Genomic DNA, 24,628 nt, shown 5'->3' with positions numbered 1-24,628 from the left:
ATTACATTCTCAAAAAGTACCCCCTCCTCCCAAAAATTCTGACCATGGACCAGTAGTTAAAAACTTAATTCTTCAGAGGAAGAATTGATCTCAGGATTCTCTTTGTATCAAAACAAACCAAATTAGAAAGCAAAATCTTCAGAATGGACCAATTCAAGAAGCCAGTGAAGGAAGTGAACCAAAATCTAGAAGCTGTAGTTAATGGGCCAGTCAGGCCAATAACAAAGGGAAAAAGATAGTAGCGCTTGCCTGTTATTGATTACTGCAATTGCAGCAGCCATATCAATGGAGTAGAAAGAGTTCTTCCAAATTCATACAAAACCTATAAAGCTCTGAAAAGCATTGGTAAAATTGGAATGTGGTAGCAGAAAAAGAATTCCAATCTGACCATAAATACTGTACACTCTGCCAAGAGATAGGAAACGTGAGGTATGCTGCAAAAGAGTCATGGCCCTAAACTTGATGACAGTACCCAAAAATTGAAATCAGGACTCCTCAACTTCAACTTAAATCCAGTTTCAAGGCTCCTGATTATCCTTCTGACAGGTAAAGAAAAACTAAACTATGCAGCAGAGTTTAATATTCTGGTCTCTGACAAGCCCTTTTAAAAATCAGAAAGTATTGCACGGTGTCTGAAAGACACCTGGATAAAAAGTATTTAAGTAACTGCCTCTAAAAAGCAGAGAAGTTGCACTCAGCTCCAACATCTTCTACTAAGAACGTCTCTCTTTTCCCACTGCCCATGTCATCTTCAATGCAAATGGAGGGGAAAAAAAGAGAACCAACTAATATGGTTCTTCCTGCTATCATCAAAGCTACCTCAAGAACAGCTCTGATGACAAAAAGTCCTTCAGCAAACGAAAGAGTTGGGGATGGGGTGGAAATCTTCACTAGTACCGTTGATTATTTCTCCAATTATATCTCATTAGAGATCCAAGATTTGTTTTTAACCAAATTATGTTTGCCTATTGTAAACTGGAAGAATAGTTGAACTGCACAAGCTGATCTAAGAACCTCAAGTGGTGTGGAAACTCGTTACTTTAGACTCAGAAGTATACAAATCCTAGACAAGTTGATCCATGAATAACCAACCAATAGGAAATTACTGTATTAACCCCACAGGGGAAAAAAATGCAGCCTCTTTTAAATAAATCACATCCAGAAGATGTCCTTTCTTATGTACTTCAGCCCTTGTAGAAGATCTCGGACAATGAGAACCATGGCTCGCGCCTTATAAGTCACCCACTTCTCAGTCAGCAAATTTTCTGTGGAAGGGGTGAATCCAAACATGATGTGGTCATTCCTTTGGACAGGCATAGTTGGCAATCCAATGAAGATCAGCCACCACTCCCCAGTGAAGATAGAGTATACTGACCACCACCAGCACGTGCATAATCTGATGGCTGTTGAACCAATAGTCAAAACTGCCTGGCTTCCAGCGCTCAGGCACTCGTGAGATGTTGATGACGCCCCCAAGAAAGGCCAGACCGTCCATAATGAGGTATGAACGCAGAGAGGTGGGGTGGCCGGTGCCTAATCCCACCCACCGCAAATAGAAGAAGAAGAAGCGGAACAGAGCCTGCCAGGCAAAGGCTCGTAAGCGCCGGACACTGGAGCGAGCAGTCACTGCACAAAAGATACCATAGCTTGACAAGCCTGTGTAGGCCAGCAGGGCAATAGAACGAAGAAGTGGGGAGCAGGCCAGCGTGCAGTAGATGATTGGAAGAGCACCTGTGTGGAAAGAGACAGTCAGTCCACCAAGAAATTAAGGATAAAAACAGTAGCAATCAGCTTACATGGTCAATTCACTACGGGTAGTCTCCAACTACAACGGAGCCTCACTGCGGCATAAATCGAGGCATCGTGTGATCAGAGTCAGTTTTACAACCTTTTTTAAAAAAAACGATCATAAAAGGAGAAAAATGCAGATGTTCCAAGCGAACCACCTGGTCGTTACGTGAACCACCTGGTCATTAAGCAAATCCAGCATATCCAGTGGGCATTTTTTTGCTGGGAAATGGCAAAACTGTTGCAAATTGCGATCACCTGACTGCGGGACATTGCAACCAGTCACAAATGCTCGGTTGCAAGTGCCTGAAATGAGATCACATGACCTCAGAAGGGTGGGTGCAGTAGTCCTAACTTTGAGAATGGGTCATACCTTTTTTTGAAGTCTATTGTAAACAGTTGTTAAGGAAGGACTTCATGTAGCGCTCTTGAAATATTTCAGCTTCCTTCAGCTTCTCAGAACAAACAGTCTTGTATTTACAACAAGCCCCCTTTTCCCCAAATAATCTTTACAATGCAAGGATCATTCATTGAAAATGTGTTCTTCATTGTTTTAAATTCAGTTTCTTTTAAGTCAGCATGAGTATTTCCTTTCCAAGCATAACCGGAGCTGCTCAATTCCACAGCCTTTTTACCTCCACTTCGTTCTTGAGATTTTACCCAAGATGGCCTCTGCCATCACATAAAAAGATTGGCTCTTCAAGTACCCAAAGCCAACACAATTTGACTCATATACCCTCTACACAACCTGCTCCCAGCTCCAATACCACTTTCAGCCCTCCTGCGTTCTCAGTACGCATTGCAGTTTTGTCCCTTTTGTGTTCCTCCTATCCAGTAAGTCATCCATGGATAACAGGGGTGTGCTTGAACTCACCCAGAGTGTTGACCATGCATACCCCACACATATCAAGGGTGAGCAAGGTATGGTAAACAGCAGGGCCTCCCTCATGATTCATGAAGAGATGGTAAAGCACACTGCCCAGCTGTGGAAAAATGCAAGCCAAATAGTGCACGACTCCCAGCCATGATTGTGAAAGTCGAGCCCATGGAATGGTCAGCGGCATCACGAAGAGAAACCCCAGCAGAGGGATACCTGAAAGAAGAGGAAAGAAGGAACTGAGAGAGAGGAGGACTACATCCCTGCCTTTTTTCCAACCCTGTCAGCCTTTCCTGCATCTTATCCCAGGGCTTTTCAACCAGTGGTACGGGTACCACCTGTGGTACATTGGCACCTGGCAGGTGGTACGCGACCATCCTAGAAAAGTGGTAGCTGGGGAGGGGAATGAGCTGAACCGGTGGCAGCACCGCACAAGCCTGAGCGAGAGACGGCTGGAGCTGCAGGGCTGTCAGGGCTCAGCAGAAACGCCAGGATCAGTGCTTCTTCGGGGCTGTCAGGGCTCAGCGGAAGCGCCAGGATCAGCGCCAGGCTCCAACTGGAGCTCGGCGCTGATCCTGGCGCTTCTGCTGAGCCCAGAAGAAGCGCCGATCAGCTGGAATGTTGCAGCATCTCCAGGGTCTTGTGATTTACATTCAGATGCTTGGCAACTGATTCATATTTATGATGGTCACAGTGTCCCAGGGTCATGTGAAGTGACCAAAACCTGCTGCAACCACCCAGCAGACGGGGGGGAATAAAACCAAACACCTCCCACCTCCGCTGCCAATCCTCAACAGAAATGTTCACAACAATGAAAACCTCGGACATGAAGAAGAGCACGGCCGGGCGGGCAGGCAGGTGTCTTGCTCGGCTGTGGCTTGGGAGGCACTTTTTTCAGTGCCATTGTAACTTCGAACAGTCAAGTGAACTGTTGTAAGTCGAGGACTACCTGTACTTCATCACTTTTTTCCTTTTTTTTTTTTTGGTCATCAAGTTTTTGACACCTTGCTAGGCGACTGGTGGTAATCAGACATTGCCATATCCTAAAAGTGATACAATGGGTGAAAAGGTTGAAAAGCCCTGCCTTGTCCCAACCAAACATGTGTTTGTCCCAAGCAGCATCCTTTGTTGATCAGCTATCACAGACCAACGATGAAAGAACTTTCACGGACCCAGCATTTTTGTGTAGAGACACTCAACCTATGGGTCCTCTTTTTAAGAGATACATTTTTTCCTAAGCCTTCCACAGCTTGGTGGCTTCCTAATGTGTTGGGATTCCATACAAGTTGGGAATTCAGGGGGGTTGAAATCCCAACATATCTGAAAGATACAGGCTGGAGGAAGCTGGTTTATTGATTTCCTTTCGTTTAGTTCAGGTGAGGAAACTTTCAGCAGCACTCAAAAATGTCTGTGGAGACACACAGTCATTCCAGGTCATGGTTGTCCCAAGAAATGAAGAAACGTCTTGGATGAGAAGTGAAACGTCTTTCCAGAAAAAAAAAAAGTCCAGCTGCTTTTTGAAAAAGCACCTTTGGGAGAACACTCAAAGATACAGTATTAGCGGATGGGAGATTAAAGAAACGGCATCCTTGTCCCAGTCGCTAGAAAATGCTTACTGTGAATGATATTGAGGATTCCTCAGAAGAAAGCACAAAACCCAAAGAGAAAAGTTTAGAATTAAAAACTTGCAGATCTCTAAGTTTGTGATTTGCTCAATCTACGCTATTAGGTTCTCTGAGCGTTATATCCCTTTTTATGAAGTTTTGCATGATTTGGGGGGAGGGAGGGGAGACTATGAAGGTAGTCCTCTACTTATGACCACAATTGAGCCCAACATTTCTGCTGCTAACCAAGATAGTTGTTAAGTGAGTTGCTGCCCATTTTACAACCTCTCTTGCCACGGTTCTTAAGTGAATCAACACAGTTGTTAAAGTTAGAAATACGGTTGTAAACAGAATCTGCTTCCCCAGTGACTTTGCCTGTCAGAAAGTCACAAAAGGTGAACCATACGACCCCAGGTTACTGCAACTGTCATAAATACATGTCAGTTGGGGTGTGGTTGTGATGATGCAACCTATTATCATATATGGTGGACTTGTACAAAAGTTAAAGCTTTTTGGGTTAAAATTTGGTGGAACATGCAGAAGATATTTAAGAAAAAGATAAGGTTTTCTCCACAGTTATTTCTGTTGGGTATTATTACAGATTGCCTTGCCTATTTAACTTATATGCAGAGCACATCATGAGAAAGGCAGGGGTAGATGAATCAAAAGTTGGAATTAAGATTGCCGGAAGAAACATCAACAACCTAAGATATGCAGATGATACCACTCTAATGGCAGAAAGTGAAGAGGAACTAAAGAGCTTCTTGTTGCGAGTGAAGAAGGAGAGTGCAAAATGTGGGTTGAAACTAAACATTAAGAAAACCAAGATCATGACATCTGGCCCTCTCAATTCCTGGCAAATAGATGGGGAAGAAATGGAGGTAGTGACAGATTTTATTTTCCTGGGCTCCAAGATCACTGCAGATGGGGACTGTAGCCAAGAAATTAAAAGACGCTTGCTCCTTGGAAGGAAAGCCATGGGAAATCTAGACAGCACACTAAAAAGCAGAGACATCACCCTGTCAACAAAAGTGCGTATAGTCAAGGCTATGGTCTTCCCAGTTGCAATGTATGGCAGTGAAAGCTGGACCATAAGAAAGGCTGAGCGCCAAAGAATTGAAGCCTTTGAACTCTGGTGCTGGAGAAGACTCCTGCGAGTTCTTGGACTGCAAGGCGATCAAACCGGTCAGTCCTAGAGGAGATCAACCCTGACTGCTCTTTAGAAGGCCAGATCCTGAAGCTAAAACTCAAATACTTTGGCCACCTAATGAGAAGGAAGGACTCACTGGAGAAGAGCCTAATGCTGGGAAAGATTGAGGGCAAGAGAAGAAGGGAACGACAGAGAATGAGGTGTCTGGATGGAGTCACTGAAGCAGTAGGCGTGAGCTTAAATGGACTCCAGAAGATGGTAGAGGACAGGAAGGCCTGGAGAAACATTGTCCATAGGGTCGCGATGAGTCGGACACAACTTCGCAACTAACAACAACAACATTATTACAGATTGTACTGTTATAGATACTAAATTGATGTTGAATTTAACTATGGCCAGCAAGACTCTTGGTAGCGCAATACTGGAAGAAGGAGGAACTGCCTACTATAGAAGAGTGGACTTTAAAAGTTTCAAACCTGGCGGAAATGGCAAAGATTTCAGCATATTTGAAAGAATAATCACAACAGAGATATATTTTGGAATGGAGAAGATGGATCGATTATATTCATAATAAATATGGGACCAAAAAGTTTCATTTAGCATATGAATAAATATTAGTATTATACGATGTATTATTAGTTAGTTATTATTATTTAGTTATTTAGTTATGCTTAAGAGGAGTTAAAGTGCGATAGAATTTAAAGTGTTTTTTTTTAGTTAGTTAGCATATTTTAGCTTAAGTTGGTAAAAGTTAATACTCTGTATTCATCTCTGGGAAGTCGGGGGGGGAGGGAGGGGAAGTGGGGGGGAGGGGGAGTGAGTGAGTTTATGTTTTTAAAATGTATTATACAACTTTTCAATTAAAAAAAAAATTACATGTCAGTTGCCAAGCGTCCGAATTTTGATCAGGTGACCACAGGGATGCTGCAAAAGTTGTACATGAAAATAAGTTACCCTTTTTCAGTGCCACTGTAACTTGGAATGGTCACTCAAACAAATGGTTGTAAGTCGAGGACTTACCCTGTGCATTAGCTATCCAGATCTCCAGGTTCTGGCATTTAGTGGTTGCAGGGAAAGATCTCAAAAAGTGCTATCAGAATAGCAGATGCAGCCTACTTTCCTTTAAGCTCTCAGAGCAGAGAGAGATAAAAACGTTGCATTACTTCATGTCCCTCTGTACAGAATTTTACAGGACTTCCCCATTCTGAAACCATTTCCGTATATTCCTTCCTACAATCACCAAGTGCTGGGACCTGAATAGCTCCTAAAGTTAATGCACTGCACTAACTTGCCCCAAGATGCAAATGTCCACGAACTGAATTGCTGGTAGAGGATCTGAACTCTACAGAATAGCATCCTCCTATCGCAATAAGGACAGAACTGTCCCTATTGTGCTGTTTGCTGCCCAACGTAACTATTAAAACTCATATGGCATTCTTTGATAGATTTTTTCCTTCCAAAAAAAACAAAACCTCGCAGTTATGGGGAATCTTCACACTTGTTTGATACCAATTCATCATTCTCAAGGATTCCAGCCCTGATGATTCCTAAAAAATGATTCTGAGGGGAAAAATGGTACGCTATTGTTATAATCTGGAGTAGATTTTCTTTTCACGCCAAGTGCAATGAATTTCAACCATTTCTGACTTGCACATCCTGCTGTCTGTGCTTGACCTTATCCTTCTTTTGTTCTCCTCTCCTGTTTCCCCAGAGGTCGCAGCTTTACACAAACAGATTAGGTCTCCTTGAGCCCAATTACTGTGCTAATTTGAGGCTGCCTGAAGCCAGATCTCAATTAGGAAGATGATAAACACCCCCTTTGAAGTTCATTAAGGGCCAACCATTCTACTTGTGGCAGGCCCAAGAGAAGATTCTACAAGTGAGGGACTCAACAAGTAAAACTCAGGAGGCCTACCACTAGACTAGAGAGCGGTTGTTGTTGTTGTTAGTTGCGAAGTCGTGTCCGACCCATCGCGACCCTATGGACAATGTTCCTCCAGGCCTTCCTGTCCTCTACCATCTTCTGGAGTCCATTTAAGCTCACGCCTACTGCTTCTGTGACTCCATCCAGACACCTCATTCTCTGTCGTCCCCTTCTTCTATTGCCCTCAATCTTTCCCAGCATTAGGCTCTTCTCCAGTGAGTCCTTCCTTCTCATTAGGTGGCCAAAGTATTTGAGTTTTAGCTTCAGGATCTGGCCTTCTAAAGAGCAGTCAGGGTTGATCTCCTCTAGGACTGACCGGTTTGATCGCCTTGCAGACCAAGAACTCGCAGGAGTCTTCTCCAGCACCATAGTTCAAAGGCCTCAATTCTTTGGCGCTCAGCCTTTCTTATGGTCCAGCTTTCACTGCCATACATTGCAACTGGGAAGACCATAGCCTTGACTATACACACTTTTGTTGACAGGGTGATATCTCTGCTTTTTAGTGTGCTGTCTAGATTTGCCATGGCTTTCCTCCCCAAGAGCATGCGTCTTTTAATTTCTTGGCTACAGTCCCCATCTGCAGTGATCTTGGAACCCAGGAAAATAAAATCTGTCACTACCTCCATTTCTTCCACATCTATTTGCCAGGAATTGAGAGGGCCAGATGCCATGATCTTGGTTTTCTTAATGTTTAGTTTCAACCCAAGTTTTGCACTCTCCTTCTTCACTCGCAACAAGAAGCTCTTTAGTTCCTCTTCACTTTCTGCCATTAGAGTGGTATCATCTGCATATCTTAGGTTGTTGATGTTTCTTCCGGCAATCTTAATTCCAACTTTTGATTCATCTAGCCCTGCCTTTCTCATGATGTGCTCTGCATACAAGTTAAATAGGCAAGGCGACAGTATACAGCCTTGCCGGACTCCTTTCCCAATTTTAAACCAATCAGTGGTTCCGTGTCCAGTTCTCACTGTTGCTTCTTGGCCCGCATATAGGTTTCTCAAGAGACAAATAAGATGGTCTGGTATGCACATCTCTTTAAGGACTTGCCAGAGTTTGTTATGATCCACACAATCAAAGGCTTTAGCATAGTCAATGAAGCAGAAGTAGATGTTTTTCTGGAACTCTCTAGCTTTCTCCATGATCCAGTGTATGTTAGCAATTTGATCTTTAGTTCCTCTGCCTCTTCGAAATCCTGCCTGTACTTCTGGTAGTTCTCGATCCACATACTGCTGGAGTCTAGCTTGTAGAATTTTAAGCATAACTTTACTAGCATGTGAATTGAGTGCAATGGTGCGATAGTTTGAACATTCTTTGGCACTGCCTTTCTTTGGAATTGGAATGTAAACTGATCTTTTCCAATCCTGTGGCCACTGTTGAGTTTTCCAAATTTGCTGGCAAATTGAGTGTAGCACTTTTACTGCATCGTCTTTTAAGATTTTGAATAGCTCAGCTGGAATACTGTCACCTCTACTGGCTTTGTTGTTGCTCAGCTTTCCTAAGGCCCACTTCACTTCACATTCTAGGATGTCTGGCTCGAGGTCAGTGACCACCTCATTGTGATTATCAGGGATGTTAAGCTCATTCTTGTATAGTTCTTCTGTGTAATTTTGCCACCTCTTCTTAATCTCTTCTGCCTCTGTTAGGTCCCTGCCATTTTGGTCCTTTATCATGCCCATTTTTGCATGAAACGTTCCTTTCATCTCTCCAATTTTCTTGAAAAGATCTCTGGTCTTCCCTATTCTATTGTTTTCTTCTATTTCTTTGCATTGTTCATTTAAGAAGGCATTCTTATCTCTTCTAGCTATTCTTTGGAATTCTGCATTTAATTGAACATATCTTTTTTTTCTCCCTTGCCTTTCGCTTCCCTCCTTTCCTCAGCTATTTGCAAAGCTTCCTCAGACAGCCATTTTGCTTTCTTGCATTTCTTTTTCTTTGGGATGGTTTTGGTTGCTACCTGTTGTACAATGTTGCGAACCTCTGTCCATAGTTCTTCAGGCACTCTGTCTATCAGATCTAATTCCTTAAATCTATTTGTCACCTCTACTGTATATTCTTCAGGGATATGATTTAGTTCATACCTGAGTGGCCTAGTGCTTTTCCCTATTTTCTTCAGTTTAAGCCTAAAGTTTGCAACGAGAAGCTCGTGGTCTGAGCCACAGTCAGCTCTTGGTCTTGTTTTTACTGACTGTATAGAGCTTCTCCATCTTTGGCTGCAGAGCACATAGTCAATCTGATATCTGTGTTGACCATCTGGTGATGTCCATGTGTAGAGCCGTCTCTTGGGTTGTTGGAAAAGAGTGTTTGCTATGACCATCGTATTCTCTTGACAAAATTCTATCAGCCTGTGCCCTGCTTCATTTTGTACTCCAAGGCCAAATTTGCCTGTTATTCCGGTTATCTTTTGGCTTCCTACTTTAGCATTCCAATCCCCCATGATGATAAGGACATCATTTTTTGGTGTTAGTTCTATAAGGTGCTGTAGGGCTTCGTAGAACCGGTCAATTTCATCCTCTTCAGCACCGGTGGTTGGGGCATAGACTTGGACTACTGTGATATTGAATGGTTTGCCTTGGATTCGAACTGAGATCATTCTGTCATTTTAAGGATTGTATCCCAGTATTGTTTTTCCTACTTTTTTATTGACTATGAAGGCTACTCCATTTCTTCTGAGGGATTCTTGCCCGCAGTAGTATACCTGATGGTCATCTGAATTAAATTCACCCATTCCTGTCCATTTTAGTTCGCTGATTCCTAAGATGTCGATGTTTAGTCTTGTCATGTCTTGTTTGACCACGTCCAGCTTTCCTTGATTCATGGATCTTACATTCCACATTCCTATGGAGAAAAAATCTTTACAGCATCGGACTTTCCTTTCACCACCAGACATATCCACAGCTGAGCGTCCTTTCGGCTTTGGCCCAGTCGCTTCATTCTTTCTGGTGCTACTAGTACTAGCCCTCTGCTCTTCCCCAGTAGCATACTGGATGCCTTCCGACCTGAGGGGCTCATCTTCCAGCGTCATATCGTTTTGCCTTTTGGTACTGTCCATAGGGTTTTCATGGCAAAGATACTGGAGTGGGTTGCCATTTCCTTCTCCAGTGGATCACGTTTTGTCAGAACTCTCTGCTATGACCTTTCCGTCTTGGGTGGCCCTGCACGGCATAGCTCATAGCTTCATTGAATTACGCAAGCCCCTTCACCACGACAAGGCAGTAATCCATGAAGGGGAGAGAGCGGTAGGGTCACAAATTGGCTGGTAAGCAGAAAGCTTGTGGCCAAACTTAGTTTGCTAACAGGACTTCTGTGGCTTTAACAACAGTATAAAAACCAGTTCTAATTGGAGCCACTCCCCCACTTCCAAATTATTTTAATCCTTGCCAAAAAAAAAAGATGTACTTCTTTCAGCTTTTGTCCAACATATATCAAGAGCACTGGGCAGTAGTCAGGAGATTAAAAATGCAAAAAAGGGGTGGGAACTGATTTATTTAACTTACATGTTGCCCATCTCACCATAAGCAATTCTAGACAGCTTATAGTCATTCAATTAAAGTGCAGTATAAAACATTTTTTAAAAAAAATAATAGGGATCTTTAAATTTAAATTTAAAATTCAGTTAAAGTAAAATTGACCAGAATGGAGAGGGTGGGAGCAAAGGGAGGGAAAGAAGAGTATTTAGGAAGAAAAACCTGAGTCTCTTAAAACATCCCAAGAGTGCTACTTTCATCATGAGAAAGCTCACCAAGAACTGACAACCTTGGTAGATAGAGTAGGTTACTTTATCTTTGTAATGCAAAGAGAAAGCTCCACTTTTTAAAACTGACAAAAGTTCCATCCACAAAAGGAGAGGCAAAGTTTTATTCCAAACATTCCTCTAAGTTCAGCACTGTCTAAAACAGTGGTTCTCAACCTGTGGTCCGCAGACTTCTGGGCGGGGGGGGGGCTGCAGTGTCATCACAGGAGCTTAAAGAAATGTAATGATTTAACTCTTAAGTCTTGGGAATCTGTAGCCATGGTCTGTGGCCACAAAAGGTATGTAAAGAGGGTCCTGAGAAAGAAAAGGTTGAGAACCACTGGTCTAAAGTAACAATTCCCCAAATCTGGGCTCTCCTACAGCCCATAATACAAAGCAGCACATCTATGACTGTGACAATCAGAATTGTAGGCAACCATATCTTCCAGGTTAAGGAAAATTGACATAACTTTTCCTACCTGACCTTAACATTGGAACCTGAATATTTTAAGATCCAGTCCTTGACTTACAACAGTTCGTTTAGAGATCATTCAAAATTATAATGGCACTGAAAAAAAGTGACTTATCACCGTTTTTCACACTTAGGACCATTGCAGCATCCCCATGGCCACGGGATCAACATTCAGACGCTTGGCAACTGACTCATATTTATGATGCTTGCAGTGTCCCGGAGTCATGTGATCACCTTTTGCAACCTTCTGACAAGCAAAGTCAATGGGGAAGCCGCATTGACTTCACAATCGCGTTGCTATCTTAACAACCGCAGTGATTCATTTAACAACTGTCGCAAGAAAGGTCGTAAAATGGGGCAAAACTCACTTAACAAATGCCTCACTTAGCAACAGAAATGTTGGGCTCCACTGAGAGTCGTAAGTCATGGACTACCTGTATCTTCCTACCAAGCTATGGTTCCACTGTCTTATTTATTTATTTATTTATTTTTATTTTTATTACATTTATATCCCGCCCTTCTCCGAAGACTCAGGGAGGCTTACAAGCTTAGCAGTAGCCTTCATTCTATGTATATGCCTGCTTATTAGGGCTTTCACACACACACACCCCAAGCGGCATTATTACAAAGTCAGCTTAATTGCCCCCAACAATCTGGGTCCTCATTTTACCTACCTCGGAAGGATGGAAGGCTGAGTCAACCTTGAGCCTGGTGGGACTCGAGCCTGCACTAATTGCAGGCAGCTGGTGTTACTTAAGGAGGCATTAGCCCACTGCTCCACCAAGGCTCTTTTTAAGTCTTCAAGAATGTTCCCACTGAAAGGAAGGATTATGGGCTTGGAATCTAAAACTCTGCATTTAAGGATCAAAGAAATGGTGACGATGATGATATTAACCAAGCCACTGAAGTCAGTACAGTACCAGGTACTTCAATGAAGAGATACCTAAGTGTTTTTTTACCTTAGTTCTCACCGGTGCCTGGAAACTCCACCAGATGGGATGACAGCCTCAAGGACAACAGGGATGGTGTGTCAGCAGATAAACTGCAACTGTACATTTTGCTGACAGCAGAAATTTGGTACCCAAGCTCTAACTGTACAACAGCAAATGCCTCCAAAATGCAGCCAAACCAATTAAACAAGCTATGCAGCAACTTAGTTTCCTGAAGGAGGATGTTTTCACTTTAGAGGAAAAACATAACCAAGCTGCTGTCATTTCTCTCACATCCCCAGCCTCAGAGCACCAAGGAACCTGATTTCCAACCTCGGAGAAGAAAGGTAACAAAACCTGAACTAAAACATCCCAAAAGATGCCAAGAAACTTGAAAGCAGCTGAAAATTGGTTTTAAAAATTGGCTGGGGAAATTAGTTTTAGAAATTGGGGGAGACTGTGTGGGTAATAATACTTGAAATTGTATCTGAATGTCTTAACTACTACTACTACTACTACTACTACTACTACTACTACTACTACTAATAATAATAATAATAATAATAATAATAATAATAATAATAATAATAATAATGAAGAAGAAGAAGAAGAAGAAGAAGAAGAAGAAGAAGAAGAAGAAGAAGAAGAAGAAGAAGAAGAAGAAGAAGAAGAAGAAGAAGTTGGAAGGGACCTTGGAGGTCATCTAGTCCAACCCCCTACTCAGGCAGGAAACCCTATACCATTTCAGACAAATGGCTGGCCAGTCTCTTCTTAAAAACTTCCAGTGTTGGAGCATTCACCGCTTCTGGAGGCAGGTTGTTCCACTGGTTAATTGTTCTAACTGTCAGGAAGTTTCTCCTTAGTTCTAGGTTGCTTCTCTCCTTGACTAGTTTCCATCCATTGCTTCTTGTCCTGCTTTCAGGTGCTTTGGAGAATAGCTTGACTCCCTCTTCTTTGTGGCAGCCCCTGAGATATTGGAACACTGCTACCATGTCACCCCTCACCCTTCTCTTCATTAAACTACACATACCCAATTCCATCAACTGTTCCCTATATGTTTTAGCCTCCAGTCCCCCAATCATCTTTGTTGCTCTTCTCTGTACTCTTTCTAGAGTCTCGACATCATAGATTTAGGCTGAGAAGGCAAAAATCACTGCCCTTAAATGGGAAGGTTCTAGGTATTTACTGTAGTCTGGAATTCCAGTTCTGTACCAGACGTTGAAGAGGCAAGGATGCAAATCTACAGATAGCCATAAAACACAGTGGTGGTCTTGGGAAGTCATCGTGTACTTAGGCTTTCCTGCAGGATCTCTCTCTCTCTTGAGGGACACAAGGTATAAATAAATCTAACAACCTGAAGGACTGCACAGAATGTTAGAGGCTAGGTAGGAAGTAAGTGGCCTTCGACTCCAATCTCCAGGTTCAAGAAACAGCAGCTAACTGGAGGTTTCCAATTGTATCTTATCTTTCCAGTCAGTGCCTCTCTTGACATTTCTCTTTGCTCCTGCACACATCCTGAATTTGCTTGCTTCCCTCAAGGTTGCACCACAGATGGAATTCTGGACTCAAGAGGCATCATGGCAATATTGTTGTTGTTAGCTGAGAAATCGTGTCCGACCTATCGCGACCCTATGGACAACGTTCCTCCAGGCCTTCCTGTCCTCTACCATCTTCTGGAGTCCATTTAAGCTCATGCCTACTGCTTCTGTGACTCCATCCAGACACCTCATTCTCTGTCGTCCCCTTCTATTGCCCTCAATCTTTCCCAGCATTAGGCTCTTCTCCAGTGAGTCCTTCCTTCTCATTAGGTGGCCAAAGTATTTGAGTTTTAGCTTCAGGATCTGGCCTTCTAAAGAGCAGTCAGGGTTGATCTCCTCTAGGACTGACCGGTTTGATCGCCTTGCAGTCCAAGGGACTCGCAGGAGTCTTCTCCAACACCAGAGTTCAAAGGCCTCAATTCTTTAGCGCTCAGCCTTTCTTATGGTCCAACTTTCACTGCCATACATTGCAACCATAGCCTTGACTATACGCACTTTTGTTGACAGGGTGATGTCTCTGCTTTTTAGTGTGCTGTCTAGATTTGCCATGGCTTTCCTCCCGAGGAGCAGGCGTCTTTTAATTTCTTGGCTACAGTCCCCATCTGCAGTGATCTTGGAGCCCAGGAAAATAAAATCTGTCACTACCTCCATTTCTTCCACATCTATTTGCCAGGAATTGAGAGGGCCAGATGCCATGATCTTGGTTTTCTTAACATGGCAATATAGTACTAATCAATAATAGTGGTACTCCCCAAGCCGTACAGTCTTGGCCAAGGGAAAATACGCTGCACCATTGCTACCGTTTGAGATTCCCTAAAAGAAGCATTTGGGGGGGGAAAATTCCCCTGCTTTCCACCCACCGTCCCCCACTCTCATGAATCAATACACACTCCCTTTGCTCTTTACACCTAATCTTTTCCTGGCTACAAGACAAATCTCACTTATTACTGTGCGTTGTCATTTATACGCACATAAAACACATGCAGCACAGAGGAGCAGGCAGAGCAGGCTTGCTGAGGGGAATGGGGCATGCGTAAGTCATTAAAAAAATCCTTTAGGGGCTAAACAGAAAGCTAACCGCTCTCTCTTGAGCACTAGGAGAGAGAATAAAAATTCCATGCCCCCTCCAGCAAACTTGTAAGCAAAATTAGATATCCCACAGGTAAAGGAAAACAGTGGGGCTATGCCACAATATAGGCTGAATGCAGGCTGAGCAACTGAGGGTTATATGCAGGATACACAGGTCTCTGCTGCCAGCTGATAATGATCTAGATTCTGACTGAAGGAACAGCAGAAAGAAGAGACCACAGCGAAAGCAAGAATAAATGGGTTGTGTGTGAATGTAAATGCACGTGTACATATACAGTGCAGTATACATTATATACATATAATGCAAAAGGCATTATACAACACCAGCACTTTTGCGCTGAAACACCCAAAACACCTTTGCAAGAGTTCGTATTGGCTTCTCCTTGCCACCTACACAGTCAGCTGCTAAAGTGTAAACTGCTTAGATCAGAAACTACTATTTTGACATATCTGGGATAGGATGTGTCTACTTTCCCACAGGACCTGTGACACTGGGACCTCTGGTTGGAAAGAAGCAGGAAGGAGGGAGAGAGGAAGGACGAGAGAAAAGAGCTGAGCCTATAACAGGATCACCATTAACTATTTGGAAAGAAAGAGATAGGAAGATAAATAGCAGGTGGATAATTCTTTCATATGTTGGGAGTATTTCAAGATGAGCTCAGGAAAAGAGCACAGGGCTTAGTGTTAAGCCTTCCATGTGGTAGGACAAAGTTAAGAGTAATTATGGTTCCAAAGTCACAAAAGAATTGAGAATACCGTAATTGTCATAATTTGGGGTTCTCAAAAATTTATAGAGTCTTAACAATGTAAACTGATGAGCTGTTTCTGCAAGCTACAAAAAATGTGTGTGTGTGTGTGTGTGTGTGTGTGTGCGCGTGCGTGTGATGAAAAAGGATCTCCTGTCCTCAGTTTAATTATTAGTTTTTTTAAGGATATTGTGCAAAATCTACACTAAATAAATCTATCAATGGTTTTAGCTAAGCCCAGGCTGGTGTCCTCCAAAACCAGAATTCTCTTAATTTGTAAGGGAATTCCAATGAAACAGATCTGGAGCACCCTAAACAGCTTATTACACACCAGGGTCTTTGCACTTGGCTTCAAACAGGGATGGATGTCCTCCCCCTCCACTCTCCTCTTTCAGGCTGCTTCTGCCAATGCCTTGAAGATCCACTGTCTCAGACAAACTGCAGAATTTTGGCTAGACAGAGCAAGACAATTCAGAGTCAGCTTTTTGCAATCTCCTATTTCTGATGGCCAATGGGTAACTTTTCCCGAGAAGGCCTTCTCTGGGTAAGGTAAAGGTAAAGGTTCCCCCGCACATGTATGCTAGTCGTTTCCGACTCTAGGGGCCGGTGCTCATCTCCATTTCAAAGCCGAAGAGCCAGCGCTTGTCCAAGGACGTCTCCGTGGTCATGTGGCCAGCATGACTAGACGCCAAAGACGCACGGAACGCTGTTACCTTCCCACCATAGTGGTCCCTATTTTTCAACTTGCATTTTTACGTGCTTTCAAACTGCTAGGTTGGCAGAAGCTGGGACGAGTAACAGGCACTCACTCTGTTATTCGGCACTCGGGATTCGACCCGCCAAACTGCCGACCTTCTGATCAAAAAGGCTCAGTGTCCTAACCCACTGAGCCACCGTGTCCCTTCTCTGGGACAGCACCACAATTATGAAACTCCATTTGTAAGCATATTTGCCTGGCACAATCGCCTTTCAGATACCAGGTGCAGTTTATCCTGTTCTCTTCAGCCTTAAACAGCAATTAATATTGATCTTCTTCTCTTTTTTTTAGCTACTGTTGACCCATTTACTGTATTTGTTCTTGGAATGTATTATTTAATTTTCCAGGCTCAGTGAATCCATCTTATTCAATTGGGATGTTTTTCAAATGTTTGTGAGCCATCAAAAGGCAGATTTAAAATTTCTAAATAATAATGCATTCAGATTTTACCACTCCCATCGCCCATAAACTCCTGGCTGAATCCCAAGCCGACTGCCTCAATTCTCTATCTGTGAAAGGAGTGTCAAAACTTTCTTCACTACATAAAGGATTCAGAATTGCAGCAGACTGCAAGGGATGTATTGGTTCTCTCATCCTGTTTGGATAGAATCCCCAAGCCAAAAGGAAGGAAGGATGAACAATCTTCTTTTAGCCACGTGCAGCATTAAAGAGACGGGGAAGCCCAGGTCTGTGTCCTCTTCCTACCTCATGGCTACACAATGTCATTTAATTTCTCCAAGCATGGACTCACCAAATCATGAGGCCTCTGATTCCTGACTTCAAAAATCAACATGAGCTCACTGAAAAACTGACATGACGGGGTTAGTATGATAGAACAGGAATGGGGAACTATGGCCCTTTTATGACTTGTGGACTTCAACTCCTAGAATTCTTGAACCAACATGGCTGCCTCAGGAATTCTGGGAGTTGAAGTCCACAAGTCATAAAGGGGGCATAGTTTTCCACCTCTGCAATAGATGGATGTTTACTGCATCAGACCTTGCGCTCACCTGGCTCTATAGAAACTTTACACCAATCTTCCCAAATCTGGATGTCCCCCAGATGTGTGCATTTCAATTCCCAGAATTCTTAACAATGCTATGCTGCTTGTGGAATTCTGGGATGTAGCTCACTCATCCAAATGGAACCCGGATAAGCGATGCTGCTCTATTTTGACCAGAGATTTTGCAGCTCCAACCACAGCAGCAAAGGATTGATTCTGGGTATTTTAACCTGCAAAATACAGTATGCTTTGACACTTTGGGGTCTGGGTTTTCTGGAGAAGCTACCTGTTAAGGTGGTTACTGAGTATATTATGTAACTAACTTCAAAATATACAAGTCACATCATCTGGCACACAAACATACTGTATACCCTAGCCCATATCTGTGCCACGGTCCTTTGTTTTACAGCGCGAAACAAAAGAGTCAAGACCAGTAGTATCTATGACTCTTTGCTGTAGAGTCTGCAGCATATAGTATCTCCAATGGCTATCATATAGTATGAAGCCTATGGAAATTAGAATGATCTCTAGACAAGAGTAAAGAGATATGGAAAGTGCTGCCTCTTTGCTGTATCTGGCCGATGGGATTTTGCAGCTCAAATATGGTAATCATATCCTGCCCTTATCCTGTAGTATTGGACAAAGATTATGAAATATTTAAACAAGGTTTTTTCTCCAATTCAGAAGCAGGCCCTTCTATGTTTCTAAACATAATTCCTTCTCACCTCCCAGCAGGACTTCTCAATTCTACAAGAGATGAAAACTAAGCTAGACTGAACTGGAAAGAAAGCTCTCCATGGACAGATTAAACTTCTATATATTGAGCTGCACAACAAGCCAATTAGATGACTTGATAGCTGGAACAAGCAAAGTCCAGTGGTCATCTAGTCCAATCTGCTCTTTGGGGTAGATCTATAGTGCAGCATAGGAAAGAAAAGGAAAAAATCAAAATAAACCACAATGGTCTAAGAATAGCATGGCTTATTCTAACTGCCAGTAGCATTATAAAGCATCAAACAGAATCTACTCCTGCTCATGATATGATATTCTTTAATCAGAAATTACATTATGCATGGCACAGTGCTGGTCAAAATCAAGCAAAGGTCCCCCCACAAGCAATGGCTAATAGTTAGAACTAATAAAATCCCCACATGTAAAAGGCAGTGTAGCTTAGAGAATTGCCTAAGGACAAAGAACAGATGAGTAACATTTACATGTTCTACCTCTAAGCTTCTCAGAAGTTTCGGGTTAGTCATCACTAGAAAAAGAACGCTAGATCGGATCAATGCTTAGCTTAAGTCATGTTTTTACTCCACCCTTGATTCTTCCTTTTGCATTCTTGGGCCACAGCCCTAAGAAGTGCACTGACAAACCAACGCCAGGCATCTGGTACAGGCCGCTCCCTGGAGATCTCCACCCTTGTAACGCTAAAATAATCAATAGCAGCGTAAGACATTTTTCCTGGGAAGTGAGTATAGGCAAGCATGCAAACACACACACCTAGTTCCACTTGACTCAACAGCTTTCGTGGCTCAGGGATCTTATCTGAACCTTAGCTTTTTGCTGGAAGAATTAGATTTGCAAAAGAAGTTACTGCAATTAACTTGCTGTTACTGAATTTCTACCTTAGCATTGCCATTGCTTTCTCCCCTGCGCGCACGCGTGCACACACACCATTTTTTAGGATCATCTTCCCTAACTTGAGACCCTCCAGCTGTGAGGGGCTATAACTTCCAGAACTCTCAGCCTCCTTTTGGCCAAGCTGGCTGAAATTCTGAAATTTAGGCCATTCCCCAAGAAATCCGGAGATGCAAATTGTTTGTGAGGGATGGAATAATCTGGATAAAAAGATTGCACGTCCACCGTTATCCAGCATGCCTCAGAACTCCCCCTTCCCAGAATCCTTTGCAATATGCACAGATTCCTTAGCAGGCAGGCTGGCATTGCCTTGACAAAGAAAACAATGTAGAAGGAAGTCTTTCCATTTGGGAACTTGGACACTAATAATGCACTAAGCCAGGACAGGTTTTTTTTTCTTATTATAGGAAAGAAAACTAAATATCCGTCTTCTCTGTAAGACAATGATTCATTAAACAACGTGCACCAACACACCCATCCTCAGGGATATCTCCAGTGTTTCTCAACCTTAGCTGCTTTAAGAGGGGTGGACTTCAACTCCCAGAATTCCCCCAGTCAGCTGGCTGGGGGAATTCTGGGAGTTGAAGTCCACCTCTCTTAAAGCAGCTAAACACTGCCCAGGGTATTTTCTGAGAACTTTGGAAGTTGCTACATATATTGTTCAAAGTCATCTAGACAGCAAATGCTTACTGCTGTATTCTTACCAATGTAGACGCCATTCAACATGCTTAGGCAACTACAACTGCTCCTCTGTTCTCTTGTTCTTCCCTGCCCTCATTTGACATCCGCGGACTGAGAACAATGCCTTTTCTCATTATGATGCTCTTGCTGACCAGCCCAGGAACATCAAGGAAAAGCTTATTATTCAAGGACACTATTAGAGCAATTGATATGCCGTTTTTACAAAAGAGTGCAGGCTAACCAGCTTCCTACATTCTGGTTTGTTGAACATTTCCGATGACCAATGAAAATGATGAAAAATGCACTTTGGGATTGGTGGGGAAGGTAGCATGGACTCCATTGAAATGGGTCGATTTAAACAAAGTGTAAATAGGGGGGAAATGTTAACTCTGGAAGCTTTTTCAGGGAGGATTCAGCTTCAACCCACAGATTCTTTTAATATACACCATTTAGGTTTTAGATATGATAGGAGGAGAGCTGGTTAGTCTGTGGTGGCCATAAAATCAGGAGTTTGGTAGGATCTTTTCCAAACAATGCATTTTTAAATATGTGTTGCAGTTCACAAGAGCTGATACCTCTTAGTATATTCTGTTAGGTGGAAAAGGTCCTATCACACCCCTGATTTCTTTGACACAAGTAGACTGGAAGCTTTTGCAGCCCCAATCTTGTAAAATACCTAAGAGAAATTGTGGTGGCCCCAGAAGTCAAACATCTCTTAATCCATGAAAAATAACTCTCAATACATCAATTAACTCAACAAAAGAATGAACCCATACTATCCTTACAAAAATGGAGAACCTCTAAGCCAACGTTTCCCAAGGTGGCATTCTCCAAATCAGTGTTTCTCAACCTCAGCTGTGTGGACTTAAAATCCCAGAACTGAGCTCCACCCATCTTAAAACTGCTGAGGTTGAGAAACACTTTTTTTTGCTCCCAGTGATCTGGTAGGGTGAGGGGAACAAAGGAGCTCTAGTCTCCATGTTGGAAGGGAGCCATAATGGGGAAAGCTATTTCCACAAGAAAACAGTTTAAGAAAGGAAGCGTTCTGCTTCCTTCTTTCCCCACAATGAGCAACAATTAGCAGCAACTTTGCACAACTTTCCTGAGCACCTTGGTTGGTTAGGCATAAGAGGTCAGGAAGAGCTGCCCTCAATGGTTGACTTACCAGAACAGCTAGCAAAAGGAAATTTGCAAGGTCCTGAGACAATTTGTTCCAACTATGCTTATGCCCTTTTCACTCCTTTATTATTCCAGACTAATGTATTTGCCCACAGCGGAAACACAGTTCTTCTCATTTTCTCACAGGAAATAACGAAACAACAAAAAAAGGCATTAGTTTCCTACATAATCTTAGCCCACTGGCTGCTGTTTAAAGAAGACTGCAGAAGTTCAGTTCTTGGAGGCACCTGTCTTAATTTCTTTATTTCATGCTATTCATTGATTAGATTTTTGTCTAACAAATGTATCTAACTCCCTGCCTTTTTTCCCAAGGAATTTAGGGTAAGTACACACACATCCAATGTTTCTCACTACAGATTATGGAAAATAGGTTGGGCTGAGAGAACATGACAGATTTTAAGTGATTTGGGGAACTTTTGTCTTTGAAGAGGACAAATACCTAGTATCACAAGTCCAACAACTTAGGTACTGCCCTGTATAAATGTGATATATTGACAGTCTACCTCTTTTACATAACAAAAAGCAAAATCACATACACAGGATCCTCAAACAATTCCTAAAGGATGGTGGCTGCATCCATTAGGAAAATAGGTATTATTTCTTTACATGCTCAAGTTAAAAGCTAGATTTTGAAATTAGATCACAACTTTTGTAGTAAGAAGGGCCAAGTATTTGAAGATAAAATGAGAATTCATCTAAAAATAGCTTACACAAATCTTTTAACATACATTGATTTTATTTTTTTACAGAATTAGCTGTAGCCTTCTGCCTGCATGCTTTTCTTTATAACATTAGAACCTTTTTAAAAATGAAAGAATAAAACTTTGATTTTATGACATACTATTCCATTCAGTGTACTTTGGATGCAGCAAACAGAATCTGCTTCCTTAAACAATGTTGGTTCCTTAAACAATGGACAAAGTCCAGTGTTTGGTGAACATTCTACATAAAGTTGGGATGGGTGGGGAGGTTACATAAATTATATTAAAAATATGTATAATTTATGTAGTTATGTTGTTAAATATATTCAAACAGACACAGTCTTCCCAATTGGTTCATAATACAAAGGCCTTACGGTACAATATATATTTTTAGAACAGGCAGCAGCATTTCCTTGAACACAGCAAAGACTCCAGCACTTGATTAAGCCTTAGAATAAATTATATGTTGCAAATCATGGTTTTTCTTCAACAGTAAATTAATGCAATAGAATAACTAAAATACGAGCAAGGATATTCACATTTCAAATATCACCACAGCCAAGTATTCGCAACAGTTTCCATAAACATCAGGAATCTGGGGATTAAGCTAGTTTACAAAGATGTTATAACAATTAGTGAAACTTTCACAACTTCAATTCTCAAAAATTGCTTTAGATACTTATGCATATTTTTCTTCCAATCGACAGCCCAAAACAGATTTCCTTAATTTGTGAACCAACACAAATCTATGTTCAAGAGGATCCCTGCTTTTATTATCGCAACCTGGCAACAAGGATAGGAAAGGTACCAAAGCAGTGGTACAAACGATCCTGCTAGGTCTCTACTCAAATGAAGGAGCAGGAGTTCCAAATTACCGTACAGTAAACCTGCTTGATCAGTTTGAAGTAAATGAAATAAAACCTATTTCCATTTGTGTTCTTCCCCTGCCTCATATATTTTAATTGCAGTATTTTTGCTTACAACAGATTGCAAAGTGATGCAGACTATTGAATATATGTCATGTTTTGCAAAGTCAGAATTTTTCATTGGCAGTCTTTATTTATTTATTTCCGAGCATAGCTGGGCCAGGCCAAGTTCGCTTCAGTGTCATCAACATGTCACAAAATGATTCACATAGCTATGTATTAAGGGGGGGGGAATGATGAGGAGTAGTCACTTTTGTGGAGGTCTTTGTAAGGCTCTCAACCCTCAATGGAACATTTAGCCCGGTAGAATCAGGAAAAATATCAGAGAAACCAGGGCTTTCTTTGCTTCCTTGAACCTAGGCAAAATTCTAAAACAACCCATTCCTGTTCACTTTTTGATGAAAAATGGGCATATGGCAACCCTCTAAATACAACTAAGTACAATTCCTAGCAACAGTATCACTGATCAGAGTTTTGGTTTAGCAACATTTAAATGGTACAAGCTCCTTACTCAGGCTCTTTTGTCAGGGACCAAGACATGAGAGCCGATAATGAATCCACACAAGGATGTCAAGAGTTTGAACCCGAGGCCTTATAAGTGTACGAAGTGCAAGCTTAACCTTTCTCAGACATTTGCTCACTGAAACAATCCCAGGGAATCCAAATTAAAGGCTCTCATAGCATGGGAGAAGGCAGGGCACTGCTACAATTGAACAACTCAATGGCCATGCTTCCCGGCACAACTTTGTCCCAAGTCTGGCAAACTTGCCTTCTTTGCCATCTTGAGGAATCCCACACTTGGCAGCAAAGGGGGGGGGGGAGAGAGAGGGAAGGGAATAATCCAAAGTTGAAAAAGTCTAAAGAAAACCGTATGTGTCCGCAAAGAAGAGGCAGGTACTTCAAGGGGGGGGGGCAGGGTAGCTGGCGATGTGTGTCTGAGGATGCGATGTGTGTCTGAGGATGCGATGTGTGTCTGAGGATGCGGTGCTGGAAAGCTTAAGCCAGCAGGCTAGTGATTCCACCGTGGTGGGCTGCCAAATACTGTATAGTGGAGTTCCATATTTAACTGGGCTGAATTATAGATTTAGGAGGTGGGGGGGGCAAAAGCAGAAGCGGTTGGTCCCATGTCTTCTTTTAAAGCAGCGTTTCCCAACCTTAGGAACTTGAAGATGCGTGGACTTCAACTCCCAGAATTCCCCAGCCAGCATAGCTGGCTGGGGAATTCTGGGAGTTGAAGTCCACGCATCTTCAAGTTCCTAAGGTTGGGAAACGCTGTTTTAAAGGATGGGAAATAACATAGCCAGGCCCTGAAAGAGAGAGAGAGATCGGGATACTGGCTGTATATGGGATGGCCGGCGTCCGAAAATCCGTGCTGTCCCTTAATTTTCTCATCCTACGAAATACAGGAGCCACGTAAGGACACGGGACCGGCTGAAGCTGAGGGACAAGCGGTCGGGCAGGGAAACCTCCCGATGCCCCAAGGCAATTCCTGAGTTCTCCGGGAGGGCAGAAGCGGGGATGGCGGGCAGGGCAAGGGAGGGGACGGCCTTGCAGGGAGGGCGTGAAGCTCGGAGGGCAGGGGGAGCCCGGAAGCGGAGGGGAGAGAAGGTTAAGGGGGAAGCAAGCATGGTTGGGGTGGGGGTGGGTCGGAGGAGAATCTGCCGCATCTCACCGTGGGTATAGATGTTGCCCAGCTCGTTGTGCAAGTAGAAGAGGCTGCGGAGACAGCCGGAGCCGGAGCTGGCCGGCCGGTAGCCCGTTAGCACGAAGCGGTTGAATTGCAAGTGAGGGGGGGAGCTGGCCCAGTCCAGGAGCCGGGCTCCCCCCAGGAAAGCCATGGCCGGGCTCCCCCCCCAGGGTCAGCTACTAGCCGGCTTCTGCATCCTTCTTAGCTCG

At 42.9% G+C, this 24,628-nt stretch overlaps 1 protein-coding gene across 3 annotated transcripts; it reads right to left on the bottom strand.

Moving 5' to 3' along the window:
• Positions 1-201: 201 nt before the first annotated feature.
• PAQR4 (progestin and adipoQ receptor family member 4) lies at positions 202-24,570 on the bottom strand (the record flags this gene model as incomplete). 3 transcript variants are annotated; one of them, XM_083376909.1, is made up of 3 exons in its annotated part: positions 202-1,731; positions 2,663-2,763; positions 24,395-24,570. In XM_083376909.1, 3 exons carry the CDS (start codon positions 24,568-24,570, stop codon positions 1,298-1,300), a joined length of 711 nt encoding a protein of 236 aa, XP_083233035.1. In that variant the 3' UTR covers positions 202-1,297. The 3 variants fall into 3 exon arrangements, with proteins under 3 accessions (XP_083233035.1, XP_083233034.1, XP_083233036.1); XM_083376908.1 differs by having other exon boundaries at positions 2,663-2,881; positions 24,405-24,570; XM_083376910.1 differs by lacking the exon at positions 2,663-2,763 and having other exon boundaries at positions 24,405-24,570.
• Positions 24,571-24,628: the final 58 nt, after the last annotated feature.

This window comes from Vipera ursinii (assembly GCF_947247035.1).
Source record: "Vipera ursinii genome assembly, chromosome: Z".
Lineage (NCBI taxonomy): Eukaryota > Metazoa > Chordata > Lepidosauria > Squamata > Viperidae > Vipera > Vipera ursinii.
The sequence above is the reverse complement of the archived record's forward strand: the minus strand, read 5'-3'. Positions and strand labels throughout refer to the sequence as shown.